Below are 15,825 nucleotides of genomic sequence, written 5' to 3'. Positions count from 1 at the left end.
GTAGTAACCGTAAAGTCCTCCTGCTCCTTTTCCTCTGCCCTGCCTGATGTGAATGTGGGCCTTAGGCCCTGCCCCATTGCATCATGTGATATATTGGGAAGAGCCTAAGGCCCTGATTGGCTCAGGCGCCTTGGGCTACTCCCCCTTTGGGAGAGGCCTGAGGCGTCTGAGCCAATCAGGGACTTCCTTAGGGCTGAGCCTAAGGAAGTCCCTGATTGGCCAAAGCAATAGCCAATCAGGGACTTCCTTAGGTTCAGCCTTAAGGAAGTCCCTGATTGGCTAAAGCACCACAGGCTCCCCGGGGGTAGGAGCCCGAGGCATCTTAGCCAATTTGGGCCTTAGACTTCTACCTGTATATCACATGATGCAATGGGGCAGGGCCTAAGGCCCGCATCAGGCAGGGCAGAGAAGGAGCAGGAGGACTTTGCGGTTCCTCCTGTTCCTACCACTAGAGGCCTCCGGAGCAGGAGGGACTGAGCACCCCTTCTGCTCCCAACTTTTAAGTACAGGGAGGTGGGGGGAGGTTGGGTTGGGCCAGGCCGTGCCGTGCCTTGCTGGGGTTGGGCAATTTTTTACTCTCCTGCTCTCTGCCGCCCTTCCTCGTGGTGCAGCTCCACTTTAAAGCCAAGGGCTCACACTGCGGGGAAGGGTGGCAGAGAGCAGGAGAGTCGGGGGAGCCAGAGAGTTGGGGCAGGCAGAGAGAGCAGGAGAGCCGGGGAGCCAAAGAGAGAAGAGTCGAAGCAGGCAGTACTCCGAGTGGAGCCTCACCAAAGACAGAACAATTTTTTACACAAGCGACTGGTCCTCACCAGTCGCTTACTCTTGATCGGCCAGCCAGCTGGTGTGTCCAGAAAAAAGGATAGTGAATCATGTCCTTCTGCTTTGCATGCCGATTCTCCTCATTTGCATGCACAGATCAGGATGAGATTGGAGGGAAATTGGGTTGCAAAGAGCTTGCAAACTGATCAGTACATGATCGGTTTGCTTTGTGAATCTAGCCCTTAGCCCTTCCTAAATAGAAAACAATAATTGCTTCCACATTAACTTTTCCGAGTTACCATGTGTTAAAGCACGCATTAGTGCATGAACTGAAAATCCAAAAATAGAAAATCCCCTTTAAAAAAATGTTGCATTCAATCTGGACTCAGCATATGGCAAAATCTCACGTTAGCCTGTGCTAAGCCTAGATTTCAGTGCACTTTAGTTGAAGGGCCTCTAAGAGCTGTTATAGCGGTTTTAGCGCGTGCACTAGACGCTAACGCCTCCAATGAGCTGGCATTAGTTTTTGGCACATAGCGCGGAATTAGTGCGTGGGGCAATGTAGCGCGCGCTGAAAACGCTAGCGCACCTTAATAAAAGGAGCCCTAAGTTTGTTGGCAATAAGAAATAGCTCTGTAAGTTGTCTTGGAAAATTGCAAAAATATAAGTCTTATTGTATGATGGTCAAAATAGCAAATCATAATTTGAAAGATTTCCAAGAAAGAAAATTACAAAATCATATATTAAAATTAGTAGAACATATGGCAACCTTTGTGGCTCAGTTTTGGCTCCCTTTCCAGAGAAGTTACTTCATGAAACTACTGTGACAAGCAAGCAACTGTCACTGTAGCAAAGAAAGAGTAAAGACTAGAATATTACTTTCCTTGAATATTATATAAGAGGGAATAGAGACTTCTGGGCAAACTATATGCCCAGAGGCATTGGGCTCAAGTTTCAAGTTTCAAGTTTATTCATTATTTGATTGATCGCCTATCATAATTACTAAGCGATTTACATATACAAAGAATACAGGATAAAACAATAACAATAATATAAATAAAAATATAAAAATCATTTAAATACTAGACAAATTACTACAGGAAACACTAGGATAGAGGGGAAAGAAATACAATTTATAATAGGAAAGGAGAGAACATTGAGGGTAAATTACAAAAGGAAAGGGAAAAACAAAATAAATTTGGAAATAATATCTTTAGATGACTGGTATGATAGGTAGTAATAAAGAGCAATTAGCATTTCAATTAAGTATTGAAAGCGTCTTTCAGGGAACAGAAGAGTTGAGGGAGCCTGGGGGAGGTGCTGATCTCGGTCAGTAGTACTCCCAGCTGTTTGTGATTAGCCTTAATGCAAGCTGCTACAGAGAAAGGATAAAACTCAGTAACTAGTTTGGCAGAGAAGAGGGAATGGGTAAAAGCCTCAAGGTCAAAGCTGCTAGGTGGGAATAAGGTCTCCCAGGGCTAAGAATTCTAAAGAGAAACCCCAGAAGGCTGAGACAGGTGGACTCAGAAACCCAGGGGAAGAGATCCTGAAGAAAAGAAACTTCTGAGGGAATGGAGAAGAAGCATGGGCAGTAAGATTGGCACCAGGTAGGAGAAAGACATAACCCAGAAGCTACATGCAATGAACAAAAAAATGGAATGGAACAGAAATTACGATAAGTTAAAAGTCCTTAAAAGATAATAGGGACTTAGTGAGGAAATTGCCCTGGTTGAAAAATAAGAGTTTGTATTAAGAGTACTGATCTATGTCTGTCTTATTAAATGGGAGTCTACTGTGAAAGAAGCTCATTTACATATTTATAGTCTGCTGGGAAAATAAGCCAGCTTCTTGGTGGTTGGAAGAAGCATGCATATAAAGTGAATAATTCTAAAAAGAGTACTGTCCTAGAATGTGATGGCCCCCAAATTTATGCCTGCATCTAGAAATTGCACTCTGGTGCTGAATATTTCATAACCTCTCCTTACCCCTCAATTTTTTCCAATTTGACGTGCTGGTTCTGTTCCGTGATCAGGCTTTCCACATACTTGAGCAGTGCTGTGAAGCCCAGCAAATTTGATGGGACTTGAAAATGTGAGTCTTCCTAAACTTCCTGCACAGCACAGCTCAAATATATTGAGAGCTTGATCACTGTACAGAACCAGGAAAGTCATTATAGAGCCATTTGCAAAAGCTGGTGACTATGTATGACAGGGGTGTCCAATGTCGGTCCTTGAGGGCCGCAATCCAGTCGGGTTTTCAGGATTTCCCCAATGAATATGCATGAGATCTATTTGCATGCACTGCTCTCATTGTATGCTAATAGATCTCATACATATTCATTGGGGAAATCCTGAAAACCCGACTGGATTGCGGCCCTCGAGGACCGACATTGGACACCCCTGATGTATAAGAAGCTAGAGGGGGACATTTGAGAGAAAGTAACTGAGGGAAAGCTAGGGGGTGCATGAGAGAGAATGATTGGGATAAGGCTGGAGGAAGTACATGAGAGATTACCAAGAGGAACGCTGGGGGGGGGGGGGGGGGACACGAGAGACTGTCTGAAGGCTGGAGGGGGGCCATGAGAGAGACTGGCCAGGAGAAAGCTGGAAGGGGACATGAGAGACTGATTGGCTGAAGGATGGAGCAGAGCATGAAGAGAGACTGACCAGATGAAGGCTGGAGGGGGTGTGAGAGAGAGAAAGAAAGATTGATGGGGACCATAGCCATGGTGACATATGCAACAAAGAAGGCAGTTGCCACTTTTCTTCACTTTTTAAGGCAGTGCTCATACCCAGCTGATGGTTTTGACAGTGACTTGCAAATGCACTGTAAAGAACTGATTTACAGTCGACTCTGCTTAACTGCAAGCCCTCAGGATCGGACCGCGACGTGCACTTAATCATAGTATCTCTTTTTACTCATGAAAAAATCACAGTGCGCTGTAGTCAAATGCGATAAAACTTTTATTCAGAAAAAAACACACAATTTAACACAGTTCAGTTTTAGAAACAGCACTGTTCCGTCTAATGCAATAAAGGTTCAAGGTTCAAGGTTTATTAACATTTGATTTATCGCTAAATCTGATTACAAAGCGATGTACAAAATAAAACATAAAATATCGAGATACAAAATTAAAACTCAATAACATAAGTTTGAGACAGGACAGACTTGAGGTGAAGGGGAAGAAAGGGAAAAGATTACATCTGTCTTAGTTAAGAAAACAAATAAGGCAAAAAACATAAGGGAGGGTTAGATTAAAGGTTAAAATGCTAAGAAAAGCTTAAATAATACTAGGAATTAAAAGCGTCTTTAAAAAGGTGTGTTTTCAAAGATTTTTTAAAAGAATGTAAATCTCTTTCGATTGTAATAAATTGTGGGAGAGAATTCCACCATTGTGGGCCCATGACAGAGAACATATCTGATCTTCTTGTTCCTATTGTTTTCAGAGAGGGTATGACTAATAAATTTTGGGAAGATGATCTTAAAGAGCGAGTGGGGTTGTAAGGGATTAACATTCTTGATATAAATTGGGGCTCATTGTAAGTTAGAGTTTTAAATATAAGCAGCAATACTTTATATAAAATACGATGGCTTATAGGAAGCCAATGAGCATCGATTAGTAAAGGTGTAACGTGATCAAATTTCTTAGCATTGTAAATCAATTTAATAGCAGTATTTTGTAAAATTTGAAGACGTCGTTTTTCTTTTTGAGTGATGTTAATTAATAAAGAATTACAGTAATCGATCTTTGTTATAACTAAAGAATGGATGAGAATGTTACGAGATTTAGGTTCCAAGAATTTAGTGATCGATCTTATTAGTCGCAATTTATAGAAACAGGATTTGACTATGTTATTGATATGTTCATGGAAAATCAGTTTATCGTCGATTATAACTCCCAAAATACACTGTAAACCTTTTTTAAACCAACATTCTACTGAAATAATCAGTCATTGTTTTCTGCATGTAGATTACACGATTCAGGCTGTGTATCTGACGGTTCATAGACAACGGCGCGAAAGACAAAAGCGCGTGCCGACAATTGAGCGCAGCATGTGCCGCCGCGCCACTCTAAATTACAGTTTTTAGGGGCTCCGACAGGGGTTTTTGTTGGGGAACCCCCCCAGTTTACTTAATAGACATCGCGTCGGCGTTATGGGGGGGTTTGGGGATTGTAACCCTCCACATTTTACTCTAAACTGAACTTTTTCCCTAAAAACAGGGAAAAAGTGAAGTTTTCAGTAAAATGTGGGGGGTTACAACCCCCCACAACGCCCCCACAATGCGGTGCGATGTCTATTAAGTAAAGTGGGGGGGTTCTCCCACACACCCCCCCGTTGGAGCGCTAAAAACAGTAATTTAGAGCGGCACGTGCTGCGCTCAATTGTCTGGGCGCGCCTTTGTCCCGGCGCCCTTTTGACCTGACACCGTATCTGACTACTGATGCTGTTAAACTGGCTAGGATGAACACTGTAATGTTTTGCAATATAGACCTGACTCTCCCGTTGATCATGTCTCTTTATAACATCAACATGTTCCGCCAAAGACAATGACTTTTGACCAGTGTGTTGGACACATTCAGGCAAAGACAAAGATTTTTCTCCACACGATGCCATGGTGCAGTTCTGAAAGTTTGAACACCTGGCCAGGCCTAGACTGCTGATCCGAAACACGTGGCTCATCCATGTGAGAACATGATTGCTTTTAACTGGAGTGAGCGTAACTTGAATGAATAGAGGTGGGACCTATAACATCAGTGCACATAAGCTGATTGTGTGCTTATCAGAATTGCAATTATCCAGAGTTTATGTCCATTGACTTTAATGTAAAAAAAAAACGGGACCATGGTGGTAGGCTGCGGATAACCGAAGCGTGCGCTTAACCAATGTGCACTTAGGTGGAGTCGACTGTACTAACATTTCTTTACCCAGGGACATAGAATAAGAAAAGAGCCTTAGTAAATCAGTTTCTGAAAGAGCTACTGCTGATCTGGCAGAGGATTCCCATCCTTCTTCTCCTCCCTTCTTCCCCAAGAAAAATAAAATTCATTGCAGACAATGTTAATGAAGTGGGAAAGGATAAGGGAGAGAAGTCTCAGTTGTTGGATCCTAAGATTTGGGACTGGCTCCTAGATTTAATAAAAAGTTGTCAAGTCCCAGTCTAGAAGACTAATGAATTTCACCCAAGGGGTACAGGACTAGAAAAAAGTGGATCCTACCAGTTCTAAGACTTGCACCCCTCTTTTACGAAACTGCGATAGCAGTTTCTAACACGGGGAGCTACGCTGAATGGCCCAAGCAGCTTCATAAGAACTGCATTGGGAGCAGCACGGGCCATTCAGCGTGGCTCCCCGCGTTCGAAACTGCTATCACAGTTTTGTTAAAGGAGGCCTTGGTGATTGTAGATTCTTTCTGGTATATACAGGAAGGGAAGTCTTTGATGAGTTTTTTTCTCATCTTGAAGGTTGTTTTTTATTTGTTTGTTTTAATTTAGATCTCATTATTGAATAAATCTTCAAAAAGATACAGAATATGGTAAATTCACCTGAAATTAAACAAAGAAAAAAAAACATCTTATACATAAAGTTCCATCTAGCCCACATTATGAGAGAAAGGTAATTTGTATAATTCAAAAATAAACAATTAGGAAATTAGGATACAAAATCCAACATTGAAGGCATTTGAAAACTTCTATTACTCATTTAAAAACCAATTATTTTATCCCTTCATGTAATTTAAGAAATTGTTCCAATTGAATTGGATCCCAGAAAACAAAATCCTTACTTTGGAAGTTTAGAAAACATTTACTTGGAAACTTCAAATAGAAAGTGGCCCCTAAGGTAACGTGACCATTTATTTTTTTCATCAAAATGGGACATCTATTAATTGTCAGTCCTGCCCCCAATCCTGCCCTAGCCCCGCCCTAATCCCACCCCCAATTTCTTCTATTCATTTTTTATGTACACATAATATCTTATTAATTCATAATGGTAACCATAAAATTAAAAAAACCACAAAGCACACTATATGCAGAGAAAATGTTAATTATCATTTATATTTGGGGGGGGGGGTTTAAAGATGTCAAGGCAGTTGACTAAAATATGCAATGTCACCTCAATAACTATAGAAAAATAGACAAATATAGTGCAAAATATAGACAGCAGATATAAATTCTCAAAACTGACACATTTTGATCACTAAATTGAAAATAAAATCATTTTTCCTACCTTTGCTTTAGTAAAGACCAGTTACCCCTGGAGGTTCCTGCACACGTCCCAAACCTTTCAAAGCCTAGAGCTAGGAAAGGGGAAATCTCTCTCTCCTGTGGCTCCTCAGAGACTTTTCTCTCTCATTGGGACCTCTCCCCAATGATTCCCCTCTATGGCAGATAAACACCTCCCTGCTGAACCCTGCCCCCTGACTTAGCAGGGTTACCTTATTAAAGCAGCTCAGCACTGTACTGTAAAGCCCAGTGTGGTCTGGGACATGTAGTCAGCTTAGTGTTGAGCTAGCAGCCCCTGCTGTATGGAGGTGGAATGATAGCATTGGCGGAAGATAACCCCTTATTCTTCCACAGCCACATCGTCTTGAATTTTTTAAACAGCAGGTAAGTATTCAGATGGGCAGAGTCTAAGCATAGCATGAGCAGGGCACATGTTAGTTATAGAATACAGTATAATCTCGTTATAACGGACTCGCTTATAATGGAATATCGTCTATAGCGGACGAGGTCTGCTGGTCCCGGCATGCAGAAAAGCATCGCATATAGAGGACTCGCATATAACGGAATTTTGCATATAACGGACAAACAATTTGATTCCTAGAGCCGCTTTTAGCTGTAGTTTTGTTCAGCTATAACAGACATGCAGGCTCCGTTTATAAAGCGCGTGGCATGCCGGTGATACAGTATCAAAATGTGTACATCACTAAAACATATGAAAGAAATGCAGCCCAGAAGAAAATGACAGATTATTTTTCTTTCCAGTACAGTACGACATAATGCTTTAGAACATCTTTTAGTGTTCAGGTTTTGCAATCATTTTGTGCCATACTAATGCTTTGCTGAGTTTTGTTACTGATGTTGCTGATATGCTTGTGCAGTGACTGTTTGTTGACTGTACGTTGTTTCAAGTTGACCTAAATAAAGTTTTTTAAAAATGCAACTCTGAATATAACATACTCTGGATATAATGGACTGTTTTGCCAGGTTCCTTGAAATCTGTTATAACGAGATTATACTGTACTATCATTTATCTGTGTTTCCACCCAGTCTTGATGGGAACATTCTACACCTGCTCTTGGACTAGCAAAAATGCTCCAATGTAAAACCATTGTATATTTACGTACTTTTCTTTTTAGGATAGTGCTAAACATATGCACCCTCATATAGAATTACCCTCAATATGGTGCCCACAAAGCAAAAGTTACATAAGAAAGCAATAATTGTTTGAAAATGAAATAATATAGTTCAGTTAAGAATAAATGAGGATTCTATTATTATACAGAATATGGCACCAATTTATTATGACAATTGGTACCTAAAATCAGTTGCTTACTTGATCTTTGGTTCTTGATGAAAAATAATTTCAATCTTTCTTTGAAGGTATTTTCATTTACATAAAATTCAACTTGTACCCTGTTAAAAAAAAAAAAGAAAGGATAATTAATGTAAGCAAAAAGTACCTGCTTCAATTTCAAAAATATTTTAAACTTAACATAGGGAGTTAATATCAAAACATTTCTCATGGATTAATGCTCAGAGCTTTCCAGCTTTAAAAAAAAATTTGTATAGCCTCAAACTTGCCCCCTCCTTTACTAACGTGCAGGTTTTAGCACTAGCAGCGGCGGTAACTGTCTAGATGTTTGTTTTCTAAAAAGAGGAAGATTCTGTCATTACATGCATAACACCTGTACTTATTCTGCTGTGTATAACATACCATTCAAAGTTCTTTCATCTATCAGAGAAACAAAATTCACAGGAATTATATTTGAAGTAAATTACAGCAATCAGGACACAATTATATTACAAAGCAGAAGGTCATAAAGGTGAAATTTTGAATTATTTTTCTTGTCATATAAATCATTGGTGATATTATTATACTAGTCTTATAGCCCGTTACATTAACGGGTGCTAGAATATGTGTGTGTGTCTGTCTTTATTTTTTTTTCTCTCTCCTTAGCCGCTTTCTGTATTTCTGTCTGTCTTTTTTTTTTTTTTTTCCTTGGCTGTCCACTACCACCCCTTGCCTGCTCCCCCTGTCCATTCTCCCTTCCTTTTACCTCCCATGTGTCCTCCACCACCCCATCACTGCTCACCTTATCCAGCAGAAGCCCTTCTCCCTTTGTTTTACCTCCCCCTGTCCATCATCTGTCCAGCAGTAGGCCTGTCTTCATTTTTCTGCCCCCCCCTCCCTGTTCATCAGCACCTCTTCCCCTGTCCATCAACCCCTTTTCTGCCCCTCCATTTCCGTGTGTTGCAGCATTTCCCTCCCACCCCACTTCCCTGTGCAGTATTTTCCTCCCCCCCATACCTTCCTCATACCTTCCTTCCTACTTATGTTAAAATGCTTTCCGGGTTTGGCTGCCGCGCCCTGCAGCCGCCGCAGCCGACATCCAACTCGGGCCGCCGCAGCCAACATCCGACTCGGACCGCCGCGGTCGACATCTGCCTCGGGGGGGGGAGGAAGAGAGAGAGCGGAGAGAGTACTGTAGGGGCATGCACAATCCTACCTGCAGATCCCTACACCTCGGCGACGTCAAGAGCAATAAACGCAGGCGGGGATCGTGAGAGTAGCCACCGCTCACCGCTCCAGACTGTAAGCCGCGCATGCGCACTTCCTATGTGTCGCTACAGCTCACGGAAAACCGGCGCACACATAGGAAGTGCGCATGCGTGGCCTAGCGTTTTATTATATTAGATTGCACAAGAGAATCTGGTTGCCTTCCAAGTAAACCTTTCTTTCTTGTCCTGCATTTTGCTCAGTAGTAGTTCAAGGAGAGTTATATTCAGGTATGCTTGGTATTTCCCTTTTCTGGCAGTGGGCAGGGGGAGGGGAGTGTTGGGGGGGAAGGGTGTGGTGTTTGTTAATGATTTATTTTAAAATGTTGTCTTTGCACTAGAATAGAGGGAATTCACTTAACTTTTTGAAGTTAATTAAAATTGTCTGGATTACATAAATTGTGTTTTGTTCTTTGCCTCTTAGTTAATTTGAGTGTCTGTATTTCCTCATCCACAATTAAACCATATCATACCTGGAGGGGCATTTTCAAAACATATGTCTAAGCCCAATTTAGATGTTTGGCGTTAGATGTCTAAAGTTGGTAGTAAGAAAATGCCTATTTTCAAAAGGCAAACCACCATATGTCTAGAAATATATATATTTTTATATCCTCTATTTGGATGTCCAGGTCACAAAGATGTCTATCTTTATACCACATTTTCAACCACAATTTCATTCAAGTCCCAAACGCCCAGAACAAGACCATTTGGACATGGGAGGGACCAGCCCCATAATGCACTGGCTACCCAGACATGGCAACAGAGCAATGGTGCACCTTAGATTACGTGCCCATTTATTTTTTTTTTCTCTAAACAGGACAGGACCCCCGGATCCATTCCCCCTGGATCTCGGCTCCTTCCCGGATCCTCCGGATCCCATTAAATATAGTGCAAAATATAGACAGCAGATATAAATTCTCAAAAGTGACACATTTTGATCACTAAATTTAAAATAAAATCATTTTTCCTACCTTTATCTGGTGATTTCATGCCTCTCTGGTTGCACTTCCTTCTGATTGTGCATCCTCTTTCATTTCTTTCTCTTTCTTTCTGTCTCCATGCCCCCTAAGCCACCCTGCTTCCCCGATGCAGCCTGCTTTTCCTGCCCCCCTACAAGCCAATCCTGCCTGCTTCCTCTGCCCCTCTGACCCCAACAAGCCACCCTTCTTCCCCTGCCCCCATGCACCCTGCTTCCCTGACCCAACAACATCAAGACACTGCACTGCACAAGCGCCAGGCCTACAAGTATTTAACCCCCCCCCCTCCCGATGTCAATTCTGATGTCAGAGAGGAAGTTTTGGGCCAGCCAATTGCTGCCTGGCTGGCCCAGAATTTCCTCTCCGATGCCAGAATTGACGTCGGGAAGAAGGCTTCTGGGTGGCAAGCAGCAGCAACGGCGGACCGGAGTGGGGGGGGGGTATGAATCGGCCCTGGAGGGAGGCTGGCTTTGGCGCAGCAGGGAGGGAAGGAAGGGAAGCGATCGCCTGTCCCGTTGTCCCCACACACAGCTTCGGGACACTGAAATGTCCCATTTTCAGCGTCAGCTGATGAACTATTTTCACTACATACATTACATGACCATTTATTTTTTTCATCAAAAGGGGACATCCATTGTCAATCCCGCCCCCAATTCTGCCCTAGCCTTGCCCCAATCCTGCCCCCAATTTCATCCATTCATATTTCATGTACACATAATATCTTATTATTCACTAATCTTTAAGCCCGTTACATTAACGGGTGCTAGAATATATGTTTGTCTGTCTTTCTTTATTTCTGTCTCTCTCTCTGCTGCTGTCTTTCTTTCTTTCTGTCTCTCTCCCTGCCCCTGTCTCTTTTTTATTTCCTTTCTGTCTCCCTCCCTCCCACTATCTGTCTTTCTTTCTGTCCCCACTTTTTTCCAACGTCTGCTCCCCCTGTCCCTCAGACTTCAATTCAGCGGCTGTCCCTCCTCTCTGCCACACTTCCATTCAGTGTCTGTCTCCCTCTCTCACCCCTTTTATCTACTGTTCACCCTCTGTTTTGCCCCTTCCATTCACTGCCTTCTCTTCTCTTTCCATCCGGTATCCGCCCTCTCTCTCTCTCTCTGTTCCATATGGCATCTCCTCCTTTCTTTCCCCCTTCCTTTTCCCTTGGTCTGGCATACCTTCCTCCTTCCCTGCATGCTCTGCCATGTCTTCTTCCCTCCAAGCCATTCTCTCCCCCTCTGCTCCCTTTCCTCCTTGAACTTCATCGGGCAGCAGCAGCATTTAAAATTCGCTGCTGTTGCCGGCTTCAGGCCTTCCCCTCGGGCGGGTCCTGCCTACTTCCTGTTTTCATGAAGACAGTGCATCCTTTCTTTCATTTCTTTCTTTCTGCACTCATGCCCAATTGTCCCTTTCTATTCCCTCCCTCCTTTCTTCCTATATCCTTAGTGCCCCCAGTGCCTACTTCGCATGTCCTTACTGCCACCAGTGCCTCCTTCCTATGCCCTCAGTGCTCCTTCCTATGTCCTTAGTGCCCCCAGTGCCTCCATCCCATGTCCTTAGTGCCTCCTTCCTATGTGCCTCAGTGCCTCCTTCCTATGTCCTTAGTGCCCCCAGTGCCTCCTTCCTATGTCCTTAGTGCCTCCTTCCCATGTCCTTAGTGCCCCCAGTGCCTTCTTCCCATGTCTTTAGTGCCCCCAGTGCCTCCTTCCTATGCCCTCAGTGCTCCTTCCTATGTCCTTAGTGCCCCCAGTGCCTCCATCCCATGTCCTTAATGCCTCCTTCCTATGTCCTTAGTGCCCCTTCCTATGTCCTTAGTGCCTCAGTGCCTCCTTCCTATGTCCTTAGTGTCCCCAGTGCCTGCTTCCCATGTCCTTAGTGCCCCCAGTGCCTCCTTCCCATGTCCCCCTTACTGCCTTCCAGACTTTGTCCCACCCCCACCCCCAAAGCCAGCCTGTCTGCCTGTCTACCTCCCTCCCTCCCTCCCTGCCACACCAAAGCCAGCCTGCTTGCCTGCCTACATCTTTCCCTCTCTGCCGCGGGAAATAAAACCAAGCTTCCCTCTTTCCTTTCCCCGGTCAGCAGCTGCTGCTGTCTTACCTCCCTGCTACTGCTACTGCTGCTGCTGCTAATTGCCGACAAGAAGGCTTTTTTTTTTTTCTTTTGCACAACAGGGAGGGACAGGAAGCGATCGCCTGTCCCGTTGTCCCCACGCACAGCTTCGGGATGCTGTCCCTGAAAACGGGACATTTCAGCATCCCGAAGCTGTGTGTGGGGTCAACGGGACAGGGGGGTCTGAAAACCAGTGGTCCCGTTCAAAACAGGATGTATGGTCACCTTATGCATACATTAAAGTATCTAGTACAACTACTCCTTCCCCTTCATCATAGAGTGAATAACGATATTTGTATCATTAGAGAGGGCTTGAATCGCTTTGATTTCCACATGTGAAAGATTTCTTGAGGCTAGTCCTGACTGCATTTCCACAGACTGTATGTTGAAAAGCTAATATATGGGGATCCACTGGACCCAGAGATATCCAATTTGATTTTTCACAGACAGCAGTCACTATACTACTTAAGGGCAATCATTCCTTAAAGAAATGATCCAATTTGCATTTTCTGATAAATTTATAGAGACTAATTCTTGTTTCAAATTAATCTTATGTGGTTGTAGGGACATACAATAGACCCTTATCAAGCACTACGGGCTCATTTCTCAGCTTTCTTTTGGACACGTTGGGCCCCTTAACTATATTTTTTGAGTACTTAATCTTATCCCAGGACAAGCAGGCAGCATATTCTCAACATGTGGGTGGCATCATCCACGGAGCCCTGTAGAAGGCAGTCTCACAAGCAAACTTGCTTGTAGAACTTCAAAAAGTTTGCAAGTGCTACACTGCGCATGCGTGAGTGCCTTCCCGCTGAACTAGGTCGTGCGTCTCCTCTGAGATACCTCAGTTCTTAGTTTTCCACAGAGCCAAGAAGCCCTGTTTTTCTGAGCTCTGCCATTTCTCAAATTTTTGCCTTCTCGTACTGCCGCTTCCCTTATATTTTATTTTTTTTTTAGTTATTCCTTCCGTCAGTTTCAGTCTGGCGGGGCTTGGGCTTAGGCTCTGCCGCCAGCCCTCATTCATCTGCGGCCGTATTTTTTCATATGTCCCGACCTTTTACCGGTTTTAAAAAGTGTAGCCAGTGTGGTCGGCTATTTCTCTCGCCAACCCCCATCGTTGGTGTATCAAGTGCTTGGGACCTGAACATTGTCCTGAGTCCTGCCCGCGCTGTGCTACTCTTCAGAAAAGAGCACTCCGGAGACACCATTGCCAAGATCCTCAAGCTCTTTGGTCCTTTGGAGCAGTCTCCAGACAAGATCTCAGGCTCCATGGCGGCCTCGACCTCCAAGTCCTCGACCTCGATCAAGTCAACCCTCGACCTTGAAGGCCTTGTCTGCTGCGCCTTTTAAGGTCTTGTCTTCAGGCAAGTCTCCTCTTCCCTCCACAGGTACACTACCTAAGAAGCCTCCAGCTGAGTCTCAGGCAATCAAGGCAACAAGTGCAGTCGTGCCGGCCTCTATGAGACCTCCCTCCAAGCGTGCCTCCAAACATAGGGAATACTCATCTTCGAGGTCGCCCTCAATGGAGCGCACTGCTGCACCTTCTAGATCAGATCCATTGGTCTTGGTGCCTGTCTTTGAGGACATGCTGAAAGCCATATTGACCACGCAGATTACCTCAGTCTTGGCCCAGCTTTCTCCTGCCTCGATCCTGCTTACTGCTAGCCAGCCTGAGCATTCCATTGAGGCACCTCGAGACAAGCCTCGTCAGTCTCAACCATTGTCCTCCAATGACTCCTCGCCTTGTCCTTCCAGGTTCGAGTTCCAAGCTACTCATCCTGTTTGAGACGTAGTGGACAAGCCTCGTTCAAGGCCTCACTCAAAGCACTCCTCGTCCTCGAGGCATCTTGCTTCAAAGAAGACTAAAAAGTCTCCTCGGAAGAGTACAGGGTCTCCTATACCTTGATCGTCAGGACCCATCGAGACCCCTTCGAAGCCCAGGCATAGGTCTCAAACCCCGAAGCCTTCAATGCCTCGTGCTTCTCCACCTCGAGGCACATCCAGGCCCTGGATTCCTCCTTCGAGACCTCCTTTGCCTGTCTCTACGAGGCACTAGTCGAGGCTCTCAATTCCTCATACTCCTGGGACTTCTCCATCGAGGCTTCTGAAATGTAAGCACTCTCTGACTCCGCCTATATCACACAGTGGAGCTTCTTCTGTGACTCTTATGTTGGATACAGATGCATATCTCAATACTCCAGAGTGGCTTCTCCATCTTACTCAGTGGCGGCCAGGTCTCTCTCTACTTCACCTCCTGAGGAGTCTTTGGCCTCAAAATCAACATCTTTTTCAAGATTCATATTTGATTCAGATTGATCTTCAGTCTGAGTCTAAGTATACTCCTGAATATTGGGCCAAAATGGATTTACCTCATCTGCCAAACAATACCACGAGGCTTCCCATGAATCCTGTGTTAAAACAAACATTTCTCAGGAATCTCGAGACTCCTTATTCAATCCTGGCTATACCCTCTAAAATGGAATCTCGTTACTGTACAGTTCCTTGCAAGGGGTTTGAGAAGCCACCAATTGTCTCATCAATCCTTGGTGGTGGAATAATCTCTTAAAAAATCTAATCCCACCAAGGTCTATGCTGCAGTACCTCCGGGCAGGTAGGGACGTATCATGGATAAATTTGGACGCTGTCTTTATCAAAATTCCATGATGGCGAATAGAATCCTGAATTACAACTTCATCTTTACTTCTTAAAGTACTGCATTAAAACCATGCCCTACTTTTTTCCTGACTTGGCTGTGCATCACCTGCCTGCGTTTCAACAACTTCAGCAGACCCTTTCAAAAATATGTCTTTTCATGCTCCAAGCCACTTATGATGCCTTTGAGATGTCCTCCAGGGTAACTGCCATTGCTGTGGCAATGTGATGTCTGGCTTGGGTATGCATTGTGGACATGGATCCCAACTTACAAGACCGTCTAGCTAATTTACCTTGCCAAGGTAATGAGCTTCTTGACAATTCCATCGAGGCTGCTACCAAGCGTCTGTCTGAACATGAGTGGTCATTTGCCTCTTTGGTTCGGCCTAAGGCTAAAACTCCAGCTGCTAAGCCTTATCAGCTGCCTCCATGTCATTACCCTCAAAAGTCTACTCTGGCTTTTTCCAGGCCTCCACCTAGAAGACAACAGCAGCAACAAAAACCTCAGACTCCTGCTGCAGCTAAGCCGGCACAGTCTTTTTGACAATTTACGTCTGAGCAT

At 44.1% G+C, this 15,825-nt stretch overlaps 1 protein-coding gene across 1 annotated transcript in view; it reads right to left on the bottom strand.

The window, feature by feature from the left end:
• LOC117368550 (potassium channel subfamily T member 2-like) overlaps positions 1-15,825 on the bottom strand; it is a 437,966-nt gene that overhangs the window by 309,470 nt on the left and 112,671 nt on the right. Inside the window, exon 2 of the mRNA XM_033962282.1 lies at positions 8,315-8,394. Within this exon, the coding sequence (XP_033818173.1) occupies positions 8,315-8,394 (80 nt within the window). The remainder of the gene's footprint in view (positions 1-8,314; positions 8,395-15,825) is intronic.

The sequence above is a fragment of the Geotrypetes seraphini genome, chromosome 10 (assembly GCF_902459505.1).
Source record: "Geotrypetes seraphini chromosome 10, aGeoSer1.1, whole genome shotgun sequence".
Lineage (NCBI taxonomy): Eukaryota > Metazoa > Chordata > Amphibia > Gymnophiona > Dermophiidae > Geotrypetes > Geotrypetes seraphini.
This window is presented reverse-complemented; position numbering and strand designations above follow the sequence as displayed.